At 43.9% G+C, this 23047-nt stretch overlaps 2 protein-coding genes across 2 annotated transcripts; both read right to left on the reverse strand.

Annotated features, from left to right (window-relative positions):
- Window positions 1-664: 664 nt before the first annotated feature.
- LOC105897654 (perforin-1-like) lies at window positions 665-4068 on the reverse strand. The gene is made up of 4 exons (XM_031573397.2): window positions 3527-4068; window positions 3102-3240; window positions 2431-2648; window positions 665-2162 (listed from the first exon to the last, which is right to left on the reverse strand). Exons 1-4 carry the CDS (start codon window positions 4057-4059, stop codon window positions 1304-1306), a joined length of 1749 nt encoding a protein of 582 aa, XP_031429257.1. The 5' UTR covers window positions 4060-4068; the 3' UTR covers window positions 665-1303.
- Window positions 4069-7134: 3066 nt separating this feature from the next.
- Window positions 7135-12831, reverse strand: LOC105897655 (perforin-1-like). Its single transcript, XM_031587064.2, has 5 exons — window positions 12733-12831; window positions 10284-10833; window positions 9860-9998; window positions 9280-9497; window positions 7135-9015 (listed from the first exon to the last, which is right to left on the reverse strand). Exons 2-5 carry the CDS (start codon window positions 10814-10816, stop codon window positions 8157-8159), a joined length of 1749 nt encoding a protein of 582 aa, XP_031442924.1. The 5' UTR covers window positions 10817-10833; window positions 12733-12831; the 3' UTR covers window positions 7135-8156.
- Window positions 12832-23047: the final 10216 nt, after the last annotated feature.

Below are 23047 nucleotides of genomic sequence, written 5' to 3' on the forward strand. Positions count from 1 at the left end.
CCCTTTGTAGCAAAGGGAAAAAGCAGTCGCCACACGCAGCCTTGAACTTACACCCTGATCATGATGCCAAAGAGCCACTGGCAGTCAGAGCGCACACAATGTTGACCAGAACGTTATGGTGTGACGGGGCCTTTACACTCTGATCATGATGCCAAAGAGCCACTGGTATGGCAGTCAGAGCGCACACTCAGTCATAGTGACGGCACTTAAATCACACCTGTCGGTAGAGGATGGGTGGTAACCAGACAATGGGTGGTAAGTAAATAAGTAATTCCGGTCTCTGATTGGTTAAGACCTGTCACCTGACCCCTCTCTATGAAACATCACATTCTGGGCTGATTAATAATTTGCACACCTGCGTTAGGTAAGTTACTTCTACTGAATTTGCACTGCTTAAGCCAAACTGATGACCAGCTTTGAAATGACTAACTAAACCTAAGTGAATGAGAGATGAATTCTACGTTGCCCTTTACATTACATTGAATCTAATGCTGCTGGTCCCTTTGAGAGCCAAATCATGTTCAGATACTCAAATGATGTAGCACATATATAAATGACATACACGTCTTTCACCTTTTGGACTAACATAATTCTTCATCGTGTACACACACACACACACACACACGCGCACACACATACACACACACACACACACACATACACACACACACACACACACACACACACACACACACACACAGTCATTAGGGAAATCCTCTCTTAGCCCATATCTCATTATTAACCCATGCAGCAGTTATTAATCTTTAAAAAAATGTACACTTAATACGATAACAAAATAACAGATTCTTGTTGTGCCAGTAAAATGTTTATTGTAATGCATAATGAAGCAGAAACTACAAGACTTCAGAGATAAAAAGAGGTTGAAGAATATTGCACAATAATTGACATACCATACAATCACTAATTGACCATACCATATCATTCACATCTGTTCCATCGGCTTTCTTTTGCTCTTTTTACTAGATTGGCTAGAATTAATACTTTGTGCTTACTCTGGTGTGAGGGACCAAGGCGGCCACCCCACGAACAGTGTGTGTGCGTCAAATTTTCTCTCCCGCTCGTGTTGGGCAACACGAATCAGACTCCATTCTGGTGGGAGTGCGAAGCGGTGAGAAGGGGGAATTTCCCCTTCTCACATCTGGAAAGATCTCCTAACTTTCAGTAGCTTGATTGTTATAAGTGGCTTTGGAAAAAAGCTTTTACCCAGTGAATAAAAGTAAATATAATGTAGGATAGATAAATATCAATCCTTTCTGAGACATAAAAAAAAAAAGAGAAAACTTCAGTTTGGATTAGTAAGATTGAAATGCGTAGGGTGTTCATCCCCAAACACTCCCATTTTTATGAGCATGTCCTTTGGTATGGGCCGGGAATGGCGAGACACATACAGCCTCTCCAGGTGACCGTTCATGGGAGAGCTCACATACTCAGAACAGGACGGGCCGCTCAGGCTTGGGCCACAGGTCACTTGGAGCTTGTAGAAGAGCATCCCGTGGTTCAGGCGACACACACCCTCTTTTGTCCCTTCCTTGAGGTCCACGGTGCATGTTCCGAGCAGGTCGTCATCCCACCCGCTGTCCTCGTCCCATACCTCAAACTTCACCGTCCTGGTCTGAGAGAGAAGGACATCACCGATGTCAAAGGCCGAGTTCCACCAAGGTGAGTTGTTGTTCCAAATCACATGGGTTCTTTCGAGTCGCAAGTTCTGAGAGCTGAACACCTTCACGTAGGCATCTGTACGTGAGGTGGTGTCGCCCCACAAACCAGTGGCCTTCACCGCAGTGATGATGACCCGAGCAAGACCGAGTTTAGTGGGACAACAGTCACTTCCTACACCAGGAGCACCATGGCAACTGCACATACAGGGCTCCTTTGCGTTTCTTTTGATGCCAGACTTGCAGGGCTCAGTGCAGTTTTGCCAGAGTCCTCTCTCTAGAACATAATGTCTAATTGCTTTGCGTAGCTGTTTCCTCAGTGGAAGGTTGGGGGGCAGCAACTCATGGAGGGGATCCAGTGAATAGGAGATCACATCTGGGTTGAGTGGCAGGGAGGAGAGCCACTCCTTGTAAGCAGCCGGGTCTTTGTCTGCAGAGAAGAGAAGCTCAGGCTCGGTGGTGTGGCCACCAAAGATCTCTGTGAGCCTGGTAGGATGAATGAAAATTAAATCCAGTTTTATTCATTTCTAGTGCGCCATTCACAGTTAACATTGGCTCAAGGCACTTTACAGAGCCTGAGGCCCAAACACTTTAGAGCAAGCAAACAAGTGACTCTGACAAGAAACAACTCCCTTTTAATAAGCAAAAAAAATTGAAAAAGGTCTTAAAGATCTTAAAAGGTAATCTTAGGACAGTAGAGTATACCACAGCTAGACCACCAAAAAGGCATATTATCACAAACTTCTTAGCCCACCTGTCACTGAAGCTGCTGGAGAAACTGTTCTTGCCCTCTGTCTTCTTTTTTGCCTCCTGACAGTGCTTCATCTCTGCCCCTGACTTGACTTTGTCTCCCACGCTGGCTGAGGCTTCCACATCCAGACACATCTTGATCTCGTCTGAGGACAGGCCCTGTAAAGAGGCCATGCACTGCCTGATGCTGGTCACCGACTGCACCATCCCGCCCAGAGTCACCTAAAGAGAAGCATAGGGAAAGTGTACACCTGAAGTAAATCACATACATGCGTAAAAACAATTCTTGTCCAATAATGTTGGTTATGTCATCGTTTTCGTTGTAAATCTCATTTCAAACCAGTGGTGCACACTCAAATTGCTGGTGACTGGCATTTAGAATTCATACAAATATTGAAAGTCTCATTATATAAGACATGCCTGGCATCAGAGCTATTCTGTATTTGACATTCAGAGCAACTATCGTAATTCGTAACGGGGCATGCGTGTATTATCGGCTACGGCTACGATATGTTAATCTATAAATAAACGTAGCATATAGATTGTTTAACAGACTGGCCGATAGCCGATGCAGCTACGCTAAGGGTTATAAACATCATGTCAGGAATTAAATAAGCGATATGAAGGGACTGCATTTTGTACATGTGACATGGATAATCTGTTCCCCATGCTTGCCTTTGTCATGTAATGAGTGCCATAGTTGTTGATAAGCTTGTAGAAACGCTGCTTGTTCACACTGCTGTATTTCTTTGGAAGTTGATTAATGGCGCGCTGAAACTCTGGGTGGAGACGGGGCTGGTTGGAAAGCCTGTAGCTGGACATGGCAACAGAGGGATTCAGTAACAGGTAAAATGTCAAATAAAGTTTATCTTTATATCATATTTCAAAGTGTGGTATTAGCCATTACATCTCAATCTGCACTCATTTCCAACCACAATAACAATTTAAAACCAGTAACTGGTTTATTCATTTAAACCTTTTTTGGTTGTCTCTGTGTCACTCACACAAGCACATATGCTATACACTGCAGTAACTATATACTATGCAGTGACGCATGTTGCATTTAGAAACACTACGTCTAATAAAAGGCCTTTCCATACCTGTAGTAACTACAGACCATCTTATGGTTCAAGAAGGTAAATTTGTCCTTTTTTGTTTTTTCCATGGAGTACTCAGCCAATTTGGACTGGCTTCCAGCCAGCATTAAGGATCCAGCTCTCATTTTGGTCTCTACTTTTAAATCAGCTTTCCAGTTGTTCTCCACACTGGAGGTACTGGCTTTGACCAGGGACTCACTGGACTGGTACTGTGAGCTGGCAACCTTAATGTCGCATTTATGACTGGCTCTCCAGTCCACCACAGGTAGTGGGACTTTCTGCATCTTCCCCTCTTGATACGGGTTCCTGCACAGCATGCAGGTGTTATTCTCCCGCCTCCATAGGTTCATGTCAATGACGAAGGCTCCCTTGCGCTGCATCTTGGTGATGTCAAAGCCCTCTCCGGCCAGGTTGGATCCTGGGGCAAACTCAGCCTCTTTGCACTCACGGGGTAGGCCTCTAGTGCATGACTGGGTAGTCAGGGGTATGAGGGTGAGATGGACAGCTACCAGAAAGGTAACGGTTGAAACACCCATGGTCAAACGGCCTGGAGCTGTGCTCAAAAAAGGTGCAAGGCCTGATTAGTACAACAGACAAAAACACAAAAAGAAATCCCTTAAAGGGCCAATTCCATACACTTTTTGACAAATTCAGTGAATTCCTCCTCACGGTCATCTAGCTATCAGTTTAATGTATACACCCGTCAAAACGTCAGCGTATGTACACAGTTTTGGTTCTGTAAATGGGAAACAAACATAGTGTCTCTGTTAATCCATTGGTTTGTGACAAACCTATGGTGAAAAAGGAAGTCTTACCTTGCTACTGTGCTTGTAGTGGCCGTTATATTATATTAGTCATCTGACTGATGACTGTAAGGGGTGACTTGCAACCTAACAATATAAAGACAGAGATGGGAGGTGGAGCAAAGGTAGTGGTTTGTGGATGGAAATGTTTGGTGGTCTGAGTAATGGTTTACATGATTAAGAGACAAAAGAATAGAGTTAGAGAGAGAGAGAGAGAGAGAGAGAGAGAGAGAGAGAGAGAGACAGACACAAATGGATGTGGGCAAATGGTGGTGTGATAAGGTGACTGAGAAACTGACACGATTTTTCATGTGCATTGATCTTCCAGTCTAATGTTTGTGTCGTCATGTCATTTCTCTGAAGTGGCCGAGACCTGAAACCTTAGACCCCTCATGCTAAAGTAATTTGCTGATAAAAATGCATTATCAGATCACCAAGAGGTAAATTGAATGAAATTGATGACAATAAAACCACAGCTGATTGAAACATTTATCCTGCACAACTTCTCGAGAATCCTTAAAGACCATTAACAAGAATGCAGAATGAACCTATCTGGTGTAGCTTCATCTAATGTCTAGGACTAATCTGACACGTGTAGCAGTTATCACACAGGAATTATTTCTGTATCCCTGTGTGTTTAAAAAAAAAAGGAGGAATGTGTTGGAGGAATTTTTCATTGGCTTTTCGTCTGAAGTTTAAATGTTGAATAGGCAATATGAGGGCAATGTTTCATGAAGACATAAAACTTGAAACCTTGAAATGCTTGTTGTATGGTACTGTGCAATGGAGTTCTTTGTAGCAGATAGGGACAAAGTGGGACATATTTAGATTAGCTTGTTCTTCCACTGAGAATAATTATCTGACAATTCACACTGACGTGATTAGACTACATAGTAAGACAACTGAGCAGAAACACACAGGTCTTCAAGATCCTGAAATATCACAAAATCAGGTAGGCCAAAAGTGGATTATGGATGGCTATGTGTGAACTTCAATCATGAATAGCACTGTTGTATTTCTAGTGTTGGCAAGAATGTGGTAACAAACAGACAAGCAAGAAAGAATATTACATGCTGGAAATGCTTAAATTTCAAACTCAGTGAGCTTTTGGTTTCAGTTTACTGTGGCTGGGTGGTCTGCGGTGTTCTTGTTAAGCGTCATCTCAGCAACCGGGGGAGGAAAGGGGGAGGTTGGACTTGGAAGGTGTGATCTTTCTGATGAAGTGATAAAGGTGTCTTTGCTTCATATAAAAAATATTATACATACCATGTAAAGTATGTACTCCATATGTCTCTTGTATGTGTTTGTCGCCACAATAATAATATGCAAAACTTGCCTCTAGATCGCTAAACATCACAGCAATATGTCATTCATTTTCTAGAAAAAGTTGGATAATGGGATGTTTTTCAATTATCCTTAATGTTGTATGTAAAGTTGTAAAATTGTCAGACCACCTCTAAAGAACATCTTGCTGCTGATGGTGTCATTGTACATCGTTCCACAGTCCAGGGCACTTTGAACAAGGAACAGCTCAATGGACGGGTAATGCGTAAAAAGCCTTTTCTGCATCGTCACCACAAGAGGTGGAGGCCAAGGCCATCATCAAGCTGTTTGTGTGTCTGAGTGTATTACATTTACATTTAGTCATTTAGCAGACGCTTTTATCCAAAGCGACTTACAATGTATACACATTTTACATTTACACTGATGGCACACTGCACATCAGGAGCAATTAGGGGTTCGGTGTCTTGCTCAAGGACGCTTCGACAGTGGGAATCGAACTAGCAACCTTCTGATTACTAAACGACTTCTCTACCTCCTGAACCACTGTCGCATTGTCAGTATGTATCTTTTCCCCAGCCAAACATTGTTAAAGCATTTCTCTACAGAGAGAAAAATGTACTGATAAAGTAATTGTCGTGCCAAGTAACCACCCTCTGGTCCCAGACAACACGCAGGAGCAGGAAGGGTTTTACAAATGTTTATTAAATATGACAGGACTGTGACCAGAGAGCCGCTGTACACAGAACACCACTAGGCGCTAGGCATAACCCCCACTGATGGCCACTTGTCTTAAAAGGAGAGTCCCACACAATGTTCACACCACCGCAAGATACCTGCCAAAAGGCATTATGAATATATGCTATTCAAGCAAAGCCCCAAACAAAAGCCCACAGCAACACGGCACCCCACATCAAAAGAGGAGTCATCCTTGTCCATGTGTCTAATAGTCAACAATGGTTATTACTACCCTTACCCCTAGTAGTCTTTTGCCCTCTCCCAACAGCCTGTAGTAGGGAAGAAATATTAAGTTTGTACTGGTTGTCCGTACCCACCGACCAGTACTAAAATCCATATATGAGGCAGTCCATACAAAATCAGCAGCACGCTCAAACCCGTAGGCAAGGCGTCCAGTCACTACCGGCCAGTATGGCAGGCACCCGTATTCCTCAGTTCAAGCATGGAGACTGATCTGCGCAGGTCTGTCCGTTGGGAACGCTCTGCAGGGCCTGAGACATTCCAAGATGTTTGTTCTCATTCCGTTAGTTTCAGTTACTTAAATTTCAGGCTGATGTATAACAGTAAAGAGTCCATGTCATCATAATCTGTCAGGAAACACAGTTTTATAACCTCCTAAGTGTTGGTATGGTATATTTAAGTTAGGATGTCAGTTAGATGGGCTGCATTAATCATATGGCAGTAGTTATTTCACCAGCTGAATGAGATGTCATGAAGGTGCTTGTTTTTGTCAGGGTCAGTTGTCAGTTGTATGTGGTGTTCATATCACAAAAAAGTGACAAAATGTAATTAAAAAAGAATTGCAATTTATTGCCAACTACCAAATGCTTTATTAGTCAATACATCATAGTGAAACACAGGAAAGGTCTCTACTACTTGCAGTTGTCTAAATGTAAATATATATATATAATGTAGGATAGATAAATATTAATCTTGCTGAGTACATAAATCCTTAATGAGGCAACAAAAAAAGAAAGAGAAAATGTCAGTTTGGATTAGTAAGATTTAAATACGAAGGGTGTTCATCCCCAAACACTCCCATTTTTATGAGCATGTCCTTTGGTATGGGCCGGGAATGGCGAGACACATACAGCCTCTCCAGGTGACCGTTCATGGGAGAGCTCACATACTCAGAACAGGACGGGCCACTCAGGCTTGGGCCACAGGTCACTTGGAGCTTGTAGAAGAACATCCCGTGGTTCAGGCGACACACAACCCCGACCCGAGCAAGACCACATTTAAGGACCACAGTCATTTCTTACACTAGGATCGCCATGGCAACCGCACATACAGGGCTCCTTTGCATCTGTATTCAGCTACATAAACTCCATCATTCAAGCTTTTGCTCTTTCTCGCCGACTGCTTTCCTCTAAGGAACCCAGTCTGGCCATATTACCCCTCCAGAGAAGACAATTACAGTCCAGACTGTTCTCATTTGGTGTTCTTTGATGGTGGAACAAGCTACCAAATGTTATCACGGCAGGAGCATCCCTCTCTATCTTGAAGAATCTCTCCGAGATCACTTTTTCACCCGAGATCACCCTAATACGCCTAACACTATCGCACATACAGTGCACTACTTCTATCTGCTTCTTTTGCACTTTGTCAGATTGACTAGAATTAGAACTTTCTGGTTACTCTGTTTACTCTGGAAAGGTCTGCTAACTGGCAGTAGCTTGATTGTTATAAGTGGCTTTGGACAAAAGCATTTACCCAGTGAATAAAAGTAAATATAATGTAAGATAGATAAATATTAATCTTGCTGAGTACATAAATCCTTAATGAGACGATAAAAAAAGAAAGAGAAAATGTCAGTTTGGATTAGTCAGATTTAAATGCGTAGGGTGTTCATCCCCAAACACTCCCATTTTTATGAGCATGTCCTTTGGTATGGGCCGGGAATGGCGAGACACATACAGCCTCTCCAGGTGACCGTTCATGGGAGAGCTCACATACTCAGAACAGGACGGGCCGCTCAGGCTTGGGCCACAGGTCACTTGGAGTTTGTAGAAGAACATCCCGTGGTTCAGGCGACACACACCCTCTTTTGTCCCTTCCTTGAGGTCCACGGTGCATGTTCCGAGCAGGTCGTCATCCCACCCGCTGTCCTCGTCCCATACCTCAAACTTCACCGCCCTGGTCTGAGAGAGAAGGACATCACCGATGTCAAAGGCTGAGATCCACCAAGGTGAGTTGTTGTTCCAAATCACAGAGGTTCGTCCAAGTTGCAAGTTCTGAGAGTTGAACACCTTCACGAAGGCATCTGTAGCTGTGCTGGTGTCGCCCCACAAACCAGTGGCCCTCACCGCAGTGATGATGACCCGAGCAAGACCACGTTTAGTGGGACAACAGTCACTTCCAACACCAGGATCACCATGGCAACTGCACGTACAGGGCTCCTTTGCGTTTCTTTTGATGCCAGACTTGCAGGGCTCAGTGCAGTTTTGCCAGAGTCCACTCTCCAGAACATAATGTCTAATTGCTTTGCGTAGCTGTTTCCTCAGTGGAAGGTTGGGGGGCAGCAACTCATGGAGGGGATCCAGCGAATAGGAGATCACATCTGGGTTGAGTGGCAGGGAGGAGAGCCACTCCTTGTAAGCAGCCGGGTCTTTGTCCGCAGAGAAGAGAAGCTCAGGCTCGGTGGTGTGGCCACCAAAGATCTCTGTGAGCCTGGTAGGATGAATGAAAATTAAATCCAGTTTTATTCATTTACAGTGCGCCACAGTTAACAATGTCTCAAGACACTTAACACAGCCTGAGGCCCAAACACTGTAGAGCAAGCACACAAGTGACTCTGACAAGAAACAACTCCCTTTTAAAAAGCAAAGAACATTGAAAAAGGTCTTAAAGATCTTAAAAGGTCATCTTTGGACAGTAGAGTATACCACGGCTGGACCACCAAACAGGCATATTATCACAACCTTCTTAGCCCACCTGTCACTGAAGTTGTTGGAGAAACTGTTCTTGGCCTCTGTCTTCTCCTTTGCCTCCTGACAGTGCTTCATCTCTGCCCCTGACTTGAATTTGTCTCCCACGCTGGCTGAGGCTTCCACATCCAGACACATCTTGATCTCGTCTGAGGACAGGCCCTGTAAAGAGGCCATGCACTGCCTGATGCTGGTCACCGACTGCACCATCCCGCCCAGAGTCACCTAAAGAGAAGCATAGTGAAAGTGTGCACCTGATGTTAATCACGTGTTAATCATCATGTGTAAAAACTATTTTTGTCAAATAGTTTATGTCATAGTTTTCGCTGCAGATCTCATTTCAAACCAGTGGTGCAGACTGAAATTGCTGGTGACTGCCATTTAGAATTCATACAAATATTGAGGGTCTCATTATATAAGATATGCCTGGCATCAGAGCTACTGTGATAGCGTAATAAAATGACGCCATAGGTATTTGACATTTAGGACATCTAAGGGTTATACACATCATGTCAGGAATTAAATAAGTGATATGAAGAGACTGCATTTTGTACATGTGACATGGATAATCTGTTCCTCATGCTTGCCTTTGTCATGTAATGAGTGCCATAGTTGTTGATAAGCTTGTAGAAACGCTGCTTGTTCACACTGCTGTATTTCTTTGGAAGTTGATTAATGGCGTGCTGAAACTCTGGGTGGAGATGGGGCTGGTTGGAAACCCTGTAGCTGGACATGGCAACAGAGGGATTCAGTAACAGGTAAAATATAAAATAAAGTTTATCTTTATATCTTATTTCAAAGTGTGGTATTAGTCATAACAACTCAATGTGCACTCATTTCCAACCACAATAGCAATGTAAAACCAGTAACTGGTTTATTCATTTAAACCTTTTTTGGTTGTCTCTGTGTCACTTACACAAACACATATGCTATGCACTGCAGTAACTATATACTATGCAGTGACGCATGTTGCATTTAGAACACTACGTCTAATAAAAGGCCTTTCCATACCTGTAGTAACTACAGACCATCTTATGGCTCAAGAAGGTAAACTTGTCCTTTTTAGTTTTTTCCATGGAGTACTCAGCCAATTTGGACTGGCTTCCAGCCAGCATCAAGGATCCAGCTCCCCTTTTGGTCTCTACTTTTAAATCAGCTTTCCAGTTGTTCTCCACACTGGTGGTACTGGCTTTGACCAGGGACTCACTAGACTGGTACTGTGAGCTGGCAACCTTCATGCTGCATTTCTGACTGACTCTCCAGTCCACCACAGGTAGTGGGACTTTCTGCATCTTCCCCTCTTGATACGGGTTCCCGCACAGCATGCAGGTGTTATTCTCCCGCCTCCATAGGTTCATGTCAATGACGAAGGCTCCCTTGCGCTCCATCTTGGTGATGTCAAAGCCCTCACCGGCCAGGTTGGATCCTGGGGCAAACTCAGCCTCTTTGCACTCACGGGGTAGGCCTCTAGTGCATGACTGGGTAGTCAGGGGTATGAGGGTGAGATAGACGGCCATCCGAAAGGTAACTGTTGAAACACCCATGGTCAAACGGCCTGGATCTGTGTTCAAGAAAGGAGCAAGGCCTGATTAGTACAATAGATTAAAAAACAAACAGAAATCTCTTAAAGGGCCAATTCCGTACAGTTTTTGACAAATTCAGTGAATTCCTCCTCACAGTCCTCTAGCTATCAGTTTAATGCACTCAAAAAACTCCAGCGTATGTACACAGTTTTGGCTCTGTAAATGGGAAACAAACATAGCATCTCAGACCGAGCCATAAACAATTCCAGCTAATCAACATATTACGTCAGGAGCATGGAAGGCAGGGCTGTAATTTGATTGGCTGTTGAGCCGAAGTATCAACAAACTTTTGCCAGATTTGCGGACTGTGCCTTTAAGTAAAAAAACGCATCAGTGCATGACTTCTTAACCTCACTTCATTGCATTGTGAACCTCAGGGCCCCAGGGCACTGCACAGTAATTTTCTGTTTGTTCATCCGGTTTACTTTATCTCATGTCAGATTTGACCACATTTCGCACCATAGAGAATTAATCAGATAAAGCAATGTTTCTAAGTCACATGCTAATCTGTTACAGTTCTTCAACTCTTTAAGTCGACCGTCATTTTTTTAGGCCTGCTTAACAGTCTTCATGTCCATGCTTTTACACACATTTTATAGTGTGCCACAAACAATACGCATCAAGAACAATGGAAGGAATGTCTTGTCAAGAACTTGCTTAATACATTTACAAACATAACATGTTTTAGTGCAGTAATCACTCTTGTGTATAATGAGGAAATTACCCCAGCAGACATGTCTCGTTTTGTTTTTTTCCTGAAAAGTTCTTCCTTAGCAGTAGCTATATGGACATATTGGTTAAATAGCTATCATATAGCACTTTGTGAATCCTCTCCTAAATAAAACTGGAGATTTCCAGTCAAAACAACATGAAACATATGTGTCTTTAAACCATACATGCCAACTCCCCGTATTCTTACCCATCTCCCGCCCCCCTCCCGTTTTGTCATTTCTCCCGGGAATCTCGCGTATTTTACGAGGTCCAAACGTTTTGTATTAATAATCAAATCAAAATGTTTGTACAATGTTCTAAAGTTGCCAGATCATGTATGCAATGCAATCATGTCTTACACAATAAATACACTATACCATTTTCAACCCATTTGTCAATCTGGCAACCAACATCCTATTGCGCAGTTGATGTTGGTTGCTGATGCTGATGAAGGCATTACTTGGCATTCCACATAGCAATGCCTCCTCAGAGAGGAATGTCAGTATGGTTAAAAAAAATAGTTACAGAGAATAGAACAAGTTTGAACAACAGCACTTTGTGCTCTCTCTTGTTTTGCAAAATAAACTATACTAAGCCTCCTTCGAAGTACACCCCATCTAAGAAAACACTTAGGGCAGCCAGGTCAGCCACCTACATATACAATACTACAACACACATATCCTGAGACCTGTGCAAGACTTACATCAACTGTGATTTTGTAATAAAAATAAATAATAAGTTATTGCAATAGTTAGTTATAATAATAAATAAGTGATTGTGAATATATTCATTGTGAATACATACATAATAATAAATAAATAAATTGGTTTTGTTAATAAATACAGTTATTGTGTATTTATTTATATACTGAAGACTACATCCTACATAATAAATATGTTGTCTATAAAGACTTATATGCACAACATCCCTCAAAACCCAACATTTGCCCGCCTCTGCCATCCATGCCCGCCTCAAAACTCCCCATCCACCGCCGCCGCCAAAATCTCCCAGATTTTTCTACTCAAATGTTGGCAGGTAGGCTTTAAATGTGTCTTTAACTTTTGTTGTAGTAGCCAGCTTAGAAATTGGGTTTCGACCAGCCAAGTGTTTAAATGTTGTTAATCCATTTGTTTGTGACAAACCTGAAGTCAAGAAGGAAGTCTTACCTTGCTACTGTGCTTGTAGTGGCCGTTGTATCATAACAGTCATTTGACTGACGACTGTAAGGGTCTCTGAGTTTTGGTGGCAATGCTTGAAACCTGACAGGTGTTATACAAAAGACAGTGGTGGGAGGTGGAGCAAAGGAAGTGGTTCACGGATGGAAATGTTTGGTGGTCTGAGTAATGGTTTATATGATTCAGAAGACAAAAGAATAGAAAAATGCATTTTCAGATCACCACGAGGTAAATTGAATAAAATTGATTTCATGACAATAAAACCACAGCCGATTGAAACATTTATCCTGCATAATTTATCTTGATAATCCTTGAAGACCTGAATGCAGAATGAACCTTTCTGGTGTAAATACATCTAATGTCTAGGACTAATCTGACACGTGTAGCAGTTATCACACAGAAATGAGTTTTGTATCCCTGGGTGTTTTTTATTTTTCTTGTGCTTTGAGGATGAGTTTTTCATTGCCTTTTCATTTCATTTGCTTGTTCTTCCACTGAGAATAATTATCTGACAATTTACACTGACGTGATTAGACTACATGGTAAGACAACTGTGCAGATACACACAGGCCTTCAAGATCCTGAATTATCACAAAATCAGGTAGGCCAGAAGGGCATTATGGATGTGAGTACTTCAATCATGAATAGCATTGTGTTATTCTGGTGTTGGCAAGAATCTGGTAACAAGCAGACAAGCGAGAAAGAAAGATGCTGGAAATGCTCAAATTTCAAACTCGGTGAGCTTTTGGTTTCAGTTTACTGTGGCTGGGTGGTCTGCGGTGTTCTTGTTAAGTGTCATCTCAGCAACCGGGGGAGGAAAGGGGGAGGTTGGACTTGGAAGGTGTGATCTGTCTGATGAAGTGATAAAGGTGTCTTTGCTTCATATAAAAAATATTATACATACCATATAATGTATGTACTCCATATGTCTCTTGTATGTGTTTGTCACCACACTAATAATAAGCAAAACTTGCCTCTAGATTGCCTAACATCCTAGCAATATGCCATTCATTTTCTAGAGAAAGTTGGATAATGGGATATTTTTCAGACAACAATTCTTAATGTAGCAGTATTGAGTTGTATGAAATCAAATAAAATGTGAATTGGCTGTGCAAAAATGTGGTCACCCTTTCAAGTGTGTTGATTTGAATACCTGTAGTCACTTAATGCTGATTGATTGAAACACAAAATGTCATTCTCTGTTGGAAAGTAGCAACATGGGAACCAATAAAGAACTCTCTAATTACGTAAAAACTAAGATGATTTCGTCAATATGAATAAGGAGAGGGATATAAAAAGTTATCAAAAAGGTTTGAGGTGTCTGTCTCCACAGTCAGAAATGTAGTAAAAGAATGGAAGGCCACAGGAACAGTGTGAAGGAAAGATGCGGTAGGCAGAGACGAAGAATGGTTAGTCACAGACAAACCACAGACCACCTCTAAAGAACATCTTGCTGCTGATGGTGTCATTGTACATCGTTCCACAGTCCAGCGCACTTTGAACAAGGAACAGCTCAATGGAACGGTAATGCGTAAAAAGCCTTTTCTGCGTAGTCACCACAAGAGGTGGAGGCCAAGGCGATCAACAAGTTGTTTGTGGGGGGGGGGGGTCCAAACCGCCGCCACAGCGCAATGTCACCCTACTGCTGGTATCTCTATCAGAACTGGCCATCCATTCCCCCATGAGCTCGCTGGGGACGGTGGAGGAGAGTCACCTGGCACATGGGGCAGCACTGCATCTAGCGAAGATGTGGCGGCCGCACGCAGAAGAGCAGGCAGATGGGTGTTACTGACTGGCTTCCTGTCTGCCCTGGTGGCAAGCCCAAGCGTGCATGATGGTACACCGGGGAGTGTTGTATATCTGGTGAGTAATGCCCTGGTGCAATTAAGCTTGCTTTTATATAGAACCTGGGTCACAAAAAGCCATATTCCAACATGACACTTCCCCACCCCCGCCTCTGATGACACAGACACTGGTGACAGCGGGATTAGCCAAAACAGAGTGAAATGGCTTCACTTGTTTCTTAGAAGTGGAGTTCCATGCCCAGTAACTATCGATTCTGCACTCTACTAGGTGTTGCTACACTGCAAAACGTATAGGCTAGTGCCGATGCAACACCCCTGGCTATGTCTCGGCTGGGGGTGTAGCAAAACCCACCATTGTGGTTTGGGGTTTATGGCAGGGTCTAAGGTCTGAGGGCCTCATTTACTAACAGGATTGCGCCCGTTTCAGGCGTAAAATAGCGGGTAAAAACTTAAAACCATATTTACAAAGGTGGCGCACTTTAGATTATCGCTGCTGGGAGGGTATAAGGGAAAGTGGGTGTTCGTCGCAAAGAGATGGGAGGAGATGCGTAAAGTGCGCCTAATTATGTATTAGTAACGAAACAAGAGGTGTTTCAGCATGACATATCAGCTGCTAAATGAAAACGATGTGCCTGCGAGAAATTTGAATCAGAATTTTTTTTTTTTTTAATGTTTATATTTGATATATCATTTAATATAGGCATATACAAAGTTGTCCCACCAGCTAGCTGTTCGGCCACGCTTTACCCAGAATCGCCGCTCATTGTATGGTTTACTTTAAACCGTATTTTCAACCATAGTTCAAGCAAACCGAACGTCTGAAAATTTCAGTTGTCCCTGCCTTCTCCACGCTACAACTCCAGTTTTCAAATGTATCTGCCTAGGGCAGCATTTTTGAAAAGCATGGTTTTTGTCAAATCAAACTGCTGGCGAACACAGTCTATTTGAACTCCCTTGGATATTCGTTTATTAATTTATAGCTAACAGTATGCATACACTTTATGACATGTCACGAACTCAACACCAACTGGCAACTTCATACTTCTAGCCACTAGGCTGCCTCGCAGCTCACTCATTGATTGGCTACTGAAGTGGCACATGCATATTAGGTATCCTATGCGATACCTTGACATCTCCCCCTTAAGTTGTTCTTCTCTCTGGAACCTGGGGTATAACAACCTGGGCTTCAACAAATAACATCTCCCATGGCTAACACATTGATATGAACAATAACATTTTATCTTTTATAACTACTGCTACTAGGTTACTACTATTTTAGCTTTTCTTACACTAAATGTTCATTCTTATCACCGGCTTGCAGGTTCTACCGAACCTGGTCCTTATCTGTCCATCTGGTGTAGGTGTTGGGCTTTCGTTATTCCCACCCAGTCCTTGTCCAGAGCTTTGTTGAGGTGTCTCTTCACTTGGCTCTGAGACTCTGCTCAGTGTCTATGCTCTCTCCTTCTGTCACCGGCGGCACCTGTTGAAAGTGTCGCCTGTTTCTCCTTACCTCTCCCCCTCCTGGCGACTCCACCTGGTAAGAGCGCGGTGTGCTGCATTCCTGCAAGACTGATGCTGGTCCCTTCCAGACCTTTTCTCCATCCAGCTTTGTCAGGACTTGATCGCCTGGGCGAAGAGTAGGTAATTCCTTTACTCCGTGTCTCCTGTTGAAGTAGAATGCCTGTCTTTGTTTGGCTTCCTCATCCCGCCGGCGCACGAGGTTTCTGTCTGGCCACTTTGGAATGAGGTTCTTCTCGAAGGACGACAGCGTTGTTCGGATTTTGTGGCCCATGAGCATTTCCGCCAGGCTAACTCCAGTGGATGATGTTGGTGTGGCCCGGTAGCACATCAGAGCCAGCAGGGGGTCTTCCTGCTTGAGTATGCTTTTGGCTGTTTGAACAGCACGTTCCGCGTGTCCATTTCCTTGTGGATGATACGGGCTGGACGTGGTGTGCCTTATGTCAAACCGCCTGCAGAAGTCTTTCCAGACCTCACTGGTGTATTGAGGTCCATTGTCGCTGACAATTTGCTCAGGAATGCCAAATCTTGCACATGTGGCTTTCATCAACCTGACTATCTGCTCTGCAGTAGTAGTGGGTGAGTGTAATATTTCTAAGTAGCGTGAGTAATAGTCTGATATCACTAAGTATTGTTTCCCGTTATACTCACAGATGTCAGTGGCTATCTTTTGCCACGGCCTCTCTGGCAGAGGTGTTGACCGTAATGGTTCTTTGCGCTGAGTGCGTCTGTTTGCCTGACAAAAGTGGCATGTCTGCTGATAGTCCAGGCCACCACACTGTCTCCTGTGCCCGTTCCTTGCATTTTGACAGGCTTTGATGACCCTCATGTATGCGGTCCAATATCTCCTGCCTCATGGATCTGGGTATCACAATGCGGCAGCCTGATGTGATGAGGCCTTCGCACTCTGATAGTGAGTCTTTCAGTGTGTAATAGTCTCTGATACTGTCTGTGGTGCTACTCGGTCGGGCCATCCTTCCCTGATCAGCTTTCGCACTCTTTGCAGCTGCTCGTCCTCTTCTGTAGCAGATCTTATCATGTCCAGCTTGCGCTGTGAAACAGGCCAGCTGTGGACCACTGCATTCACATGACTTGCAATGATGGACTCTGTGGTGCTTTCCACCTCATTAATTGGGCTCAGCGACAAAGTGTCTGCTATGACCAATGTTTTGCCCGGTGCATATTCCGCTTTGCCGTCGAATCGCAGCAGCCGCATCAAGAATCTTTGGCACCTCACCGGTACTGCGTCCAGATCTTTGCTATTTATTAGCGGCACCAATGGTTTGTGGTCAGTTATGAGTCTGAATTTGTCCATGCCTACCAGGTATTTTTGGAACCTTTCACAAGCCCACACTCCCGCTAAGCATTCCTTTTCGATTTGCGCATACCTGGTTTCTGCGTCTGACAATCTTCTTGAACCGTATGCTATTGGCTTCCAGCTGTCCCCGTGCAACTGGAGGAGAACGCCTCCTATTCCATAGCTGCTTGCGTCCGCTGAAACAGCTGTTTGTCATTGTGGGTCATAGTGGGCCAGTACAGGTGAGGTGATGAGAGCTTCTTTCAACCTCTGAAACGCTTGCTGCTGTGGCTGGTCCCATGTCCAGGCCGTCTTTCCCTTTAGTAGATCATATAGGGGGCCTGCTACGGTTGCCATGTCAGGAATGTACTTGCTCATGTAATTAATCATGCCCAATGCACGCTTTAATTCCTGCACGTTAGTGGGTGCCCGTAGCTCCCTTATGGCACTTACTTTGCTTGGGTCTACTCTTATTCCTTTAGCGTCCACGATGTGGCCCAGGAATCGCAGCTCTGGTTGTGCATACACACACTTTTCCTTGTTCAGCTTGAGGCCTGCCTGTTCCATCCTCTCAAGCGTGCCCTGGAGGTGTCTGTTGAGTGCCGCCATGTCTTTGCCATGTACAATCACATCATCCATGTAAACGGCTACGCCTGCCAGGCCCTCTAACAGTTAATTTTCCGCTGAAATATTTCAGAGGCGATGTTAATTCCAAAAGGAAGGCGAGTGAAACAGTACCTGCCGAAGGGTGTGATGAAAGTTGTCAGGCTCCTACTTGCTTCGTGTAGTGGTATCTGCCAAAAGCCTGAGGCAGCATCAAGGGAAGTGAAAACAGTGGATCCTGCTAGCTTAGCTAATGTCTCCTCTGTTGTGGGTAGCTGATATCTTTCTCTTTTTATGTTCTCATTCAGCTTTTGGAGCCCTACGCAGATTCTGATTGCGCCTGACGGCTTCATCACCGGAACCATGGGTGCGCACCAGTCTGTTGGTTGCGTCACTTTCACAATCACGCCCTGTTCTTCCATACGTTGTAGCTCTGCCTGGACTTTGGGTAGGAGAGGTAGTGGGACTCTTCTGGTGGTGTGCACGGCATGTGGAACAGCATCCTCTCTTAGGTGTATCCTCAGTTTTCAGCGTGCCCTGGTGGTTTGCTGCTACCTTAATCTGCTGTACTCCTTTCACCAGTCCCATCTCTACTGCTGTCTCTCTAGGAGGTTGCTGACTGTTGTCCCTCTTGCCACATACACGTTGAAAATGTGCTTTCTATTTGTATCTAATGTGCTAGCGGTGAATTGTCCCATTATGTCCAGAGCTCCACCTGGACTCTCTAATGCTCCACAGGGAGCCTCCAGCTTTCTTTCTGGTTTGAGCGCACTAAATGTTTTCAAGTTCATCACAGTGACATCTGCTCCGGTATCGATTCTAAATCTAACTGGAGTGTGTCCTACATAAATCTGCTCTGTCCAATGTTCTGCACTGCTTTGCTTTGGTTTACTCACTGCCCCCAGGTAATAGCTTTCCTCCTCTTCCTCTCCTCGAGAAACTTCTCTCACGGCTTTAGAAAAGCATTTTATTTCCCAGTGTCCTCTCTTGCCACACTTCCTGCACTCAGATTCCATGGCTGGGCATTTGGTTGCATTTTTGTGTCTTTCTTTACCACAACGGCGGCACTTGTAATCCCCTGCGTTGTCCTGCTGCGGTCTTTCGCTCCCCTCTGCCTGCGGTCTCCCTCCTTTCTTTGCATGTCCTGTAAGAGAAATTCCTGCATTAAAATATTGTGACACTAACACTAACACCATAACACTGTATCATGACAGTCTGGATGATTTGAAGTGGTCATTTATTATCACACTGGCATTCAATTATCACGGCAAACTATTACGCTGAACCCTGAGTAAAGTACAAAAAAGTAAAAATAACGAAACCTGTAATTATTACTTGTGAAGGAATATCATTCACGTCTTACTAAACCTAGCCACGCGAAAGTGAACGAGGTAAATAAATCCTTTCTGTTTCCTCTTCTGAGCCTATGCAGGTCACGTGAAAAATTATCCTAAGATCCGTATCCGAAGACCCAGTCAAAATGAACAAATAATTTCTGTTTTCTCTAGCTACCAGTGCTGAGCCTATGCAGGTCACGTGGAAAATGAACGATGAACGAGATCTGATCTGTATCCGGCAGATGAACGAGTCATTCACCTCCCGACCGTGTCTTCGGGTCAATGAACGATCCGGCAGATGAACGAGTTGTTCACCTCCCGACCGTGTCTTCGGGTCAATGAACGATCGGGAGGTGAACGATTCGTTCATCTGCCGGATACAGATCTTCGGGTCAATGTTTCGTTCTTCTGCCAACCGAGTCTTCGGATCAATGATTCGTTCATCTGCCGGATACGGATCTTTGGATCATTTTCACGTGACCTGCATAGGCTCAGTACTGGTAGCTAGAGGAAACAGAAATGATTCGTTCATTTTCCGACTCGGTCTTCGGATATGGATCTTTGGATCATTTCCCACGTGACCTGCATTCAACGAATCATTTCTGTTTCCTTGGCTGAGCCTATGCAAGTCCCGATGCGTGGCCACGAGAAAATGAACGAATCTTTTTTTGAGAGGACTCGTTACTCTCGAGTCCTTGTCAGGATTCGTTCAAAATGAACGAATCGTTCACGAACGACACATCACTACAGCTCACTCATTGATTGGCTACTGAAGTTGCGCATGCATATTAGGTATCCTATGCGATACCTTGACAGTTTTCAGTGTTGGAATGCTCCGTTTTAAAGTAAGGGGTGTCGTGTTCCTACCAGACTATTTAACGGGATGCTATGGAGCAGTTAACCTGGCTATTAACTATCCTAGCTATCTCTAACTTAGGGAACCATATTAACAGTTTGCAGTTGCCTGTGTGTGATTAACTCATGTTAATATGTGTGAATATGAACTTGTGAACATAAACTCGTTAATATGAAGCTGCACAGGCACCCTGAGGGGTAACCATAGCAACCCAGAAACTCAATGTTCGCTGAAAAGTTGAATTTCCCAAAATCAGCTCACCAATAAAAGACAGTCTTGAATTCAAAGTGATCACAACTCTTAATGTGGACGGAAGGGCTAAACGGAGAAATATTTATGAGTTTCTATATTTACCTGGGTTAGTTTGCTGTAACCTCGTGAACCAAAAGCTCTAATTCGCCTTATTCACGTCGCGGCCATATTGAAAACGAAAACGAGGCTTGGTTGGGTAAACCCGACCGGAAGTCATTCTTTACGATACGAAGAGTAATGATGGACAGAGAATGGACCACAAATATTCTGCTCTTGCCCCGTATAACCGTGGCATTAATAGATTATTTTTTGCAGCTCACCGTCAGCATCATGTTTATTTACTTGGCTATTATGAAATGCACCAAACATACCATGGAATGTGTGTGCCAGAAAGCTCAACATGAGCAACTTTTGAACAGCCTCTGAACGTGAGGAACTCTTTTGCCTTAAAGTAACTGTATTTAGCTTACTTTAGGGTAAGGGTAAGGATTAGCAATCTAACCTTAAAAAAAAAACAGCTTAAAAAAATTGGGGCGCTGCAATGACGTTTAATATGGAGAATAGCCTCTGTGCTATTGTCATACCAGGGTCCGTAGGCATATTAGCCTACTGCGTTATGTAAGTTTGCCTTAAGACGCCAGGTTACTACTGTCTGCCAAACTAGTAAGTAGCTTATTTGCCGTCTTGTGTTGCACTTGCTTGATGTTTGACTGTGTTAGGAAAGTCGTTGACTCACTAGTTTGTCATAGTGTCAAAGTAAGCACATTTCAACAGGTTTCGCTAGGCTAGGTTTCGCCGCTAGCATCTCGTTAGCATTTAGCAATTCCTCCCTTCTGTTGCTGTAACATCTAACTTAGCTACCTTGACCATGTAGGGGATCTCATTCTTTCTCATGGAGGGAACTGCCCTCGCTCTCACACTTGCCCTGCCACTCTCTCTCTTTCTGACTGCAAAAGCATTGTTATTCACAAGATCATCCTGGTAAAGATGCCATGAATCACCTGTCATTTTACAAATTTGACTCATTCGTGCTATCAATTCTGACAGTATAACAGACATCCCAAGTCTCCCGAGAGTCTCCCGCATATTGATAGCGACTCCCTGATGCCCGCAAATGACTTCAAATCTCCCGGAATCTAGAGCGAGCGAGCAAGACCGCGCACGCGAGACAGACGTGCTCCAAACCGCGTAAGCATCTGTGTAGCGCGCGCACAACATAGAGGGAGAGGGTGTCGCTACACGATGGTAGTCCTTTGGGGGATAGTAGTCCCTCACATTGCGCATGCGTCATTTTGCGACACTGTCGACTGCTGTCGACAGCGAAGCCGCGCGCGCATGCGTCACAACGACAGATATGTTTTCAATCATGGAGAAAAGCGACGAAAGCCAGTTTTTTGAAAACATAACCATTCATTTAAAAACAAAGAAGATGTTGTCACATTGGACAAAACAGATGAGGTGGAGGATCAAAAAGTCTCTCCCCAGTTTCGTTTCATATGTTGACGTAGAGCCTTATGCTGTTAGCCGTTTACAACATAATTAAATATAACATTAAATATACCCACATTATGCATTAAGACAAGCCCCATATGTTGACGTTTAAACCGTTTACAACATTATTAAATATTACGTTAAATAAACCTACATTATGCGTTAAGACAAGCCAGATATGTTGATGTTGAGCCTTATGCTGTAAACCGTTTTGTTGTCTGAGCATGCGCGATTATGTTGAGCCTTATGCCATAAACCGTTTGTGTCTGAGCATGCGCAATGTGAGGGACTACTATCCCCCAAAGGACTACCATCGTGTAGCGACAGAGGGACCTAGAGACTGCGTGTGAGTGGCAGTGTGAGTGTGTGCCTCATGAAGCATCCTGATTGGCCTGTTTCGGTAAGTCAACCAATCCATTTTCAGTGTGGGCGGGCTTTTATCTCTTCTCCCGAACCGAATTAATCAGTTCAGTGTATCTAGGAACAGGAGCACCATGGCAGAGGGAGAGCCTCCCTGAAATGACTTTTTGCAGGTTGGGATGTCTGGCATAACTTAGCTGCCATTTGCTAGCTAGCCAAGTAAATAAACATGATGCTGACGGTGAGTTGTAAAAAAAAAACAATCTATTAATGCCGCAAGGGCAGAAGATGTGTGGTCCATTCTCCGTCCATCATTACTCTTCCTAAATTTCCCTCGGGATTCATAAAGTATCCATCTATCTATCTATCTTCGTATGGTAGAAGCCTCGTTTTCGTTTCAAAATGGCGGCGCGTGTGAATAAGGCGAATTCTAATTTTAACTCATCATCCATGGTTGAACACGCAAGCTCTTTCTTCCCTATTTTAGCGGAGCAATAAATAACACTAATGGGCGGTGTTAGGCGCAGATGACGCGACGAGGGTTCTTGTTTGATAGATAGGATGCAAAATACCGTGCGCTTTATGCGGTTTGGCAAAGGCGCTGATTGCGCTGCGGTCACAATGTTAGTAAATGAGGCCCTGAGTGTGTTATTGTCAGTATGTATCTTTTCCCTAGCCAAACATTTTCAAAGCATTTCTCTACAGAGTGCAGACGTTACTGATAAGGCAATGACAAAAAACACCATGATGGATGGCAGTAACATTTAAACCCAGTGTTGATATCGCT

Source organism: Clupea harengus, chromosome 1 (assembly GCF_900700415.2).
Source record: "Clupea harengus chromosome 1, Ch_v2.0.2, whole genome shotgun sequence".
NCBI lineage: Eukaryota > Metazoa > Chordata > Actinopteri > Clupeiformes > Clupeidae > Clupea > Clupea harengus.

What these genes read in the sequence shown, in the direction of transcription:
- LOC105897655 (XM_031587064.2), bottom strand. Translation starts at nt 10,816, where the DNA reads ATGGGTGTTTCAACAGTTACCTTTCGGATGGCCGTCTATCTCACCCTC. An exon ending in ATGGTCTGTAGTTACTACAG is followed by an intron (nt 9,999 to 10,283) that starts GTATGGAAAGGC and finishes TGCCATGTCCAG; the next exon opens with CTACAGGGTTTCCAACCAGC. An exon ending in GCACTCATTACATGACAAAG is followed by an intron (nt 9,498 to 9,859) that starts GCAAGCATGAGG and finishes GCTTCTCTTTAG; the next exon opens with GTGACTCTGGGCGGGATGGT.
- LOC105897654 (XM_031573397.2), bottom strand. Translation starts at nt 4,059, where the DNA reads ATGGGTGTTTCAACCGTTACCTTTCTGGTAGCTGTCCATCTCACCCTC. An exon ending in GCACTCATTACATGACAAAG is followed by an intron (nt 2,649 to 3,101) that starts GCAAGCATGGGG and finishes GCTTCTCTTTAG; the next exon opens with GTGACTCTGGGCGGGATGGT. An exon ending in TCCAGCAGCTTCAGTGACAG is followed by an intron (nt 2,163 to 2,430) that starts GTGGGCTAAGAA and finishes TCATCCTACCAG; the next exon opens with GCTCACAGAGATCTTTGGTG.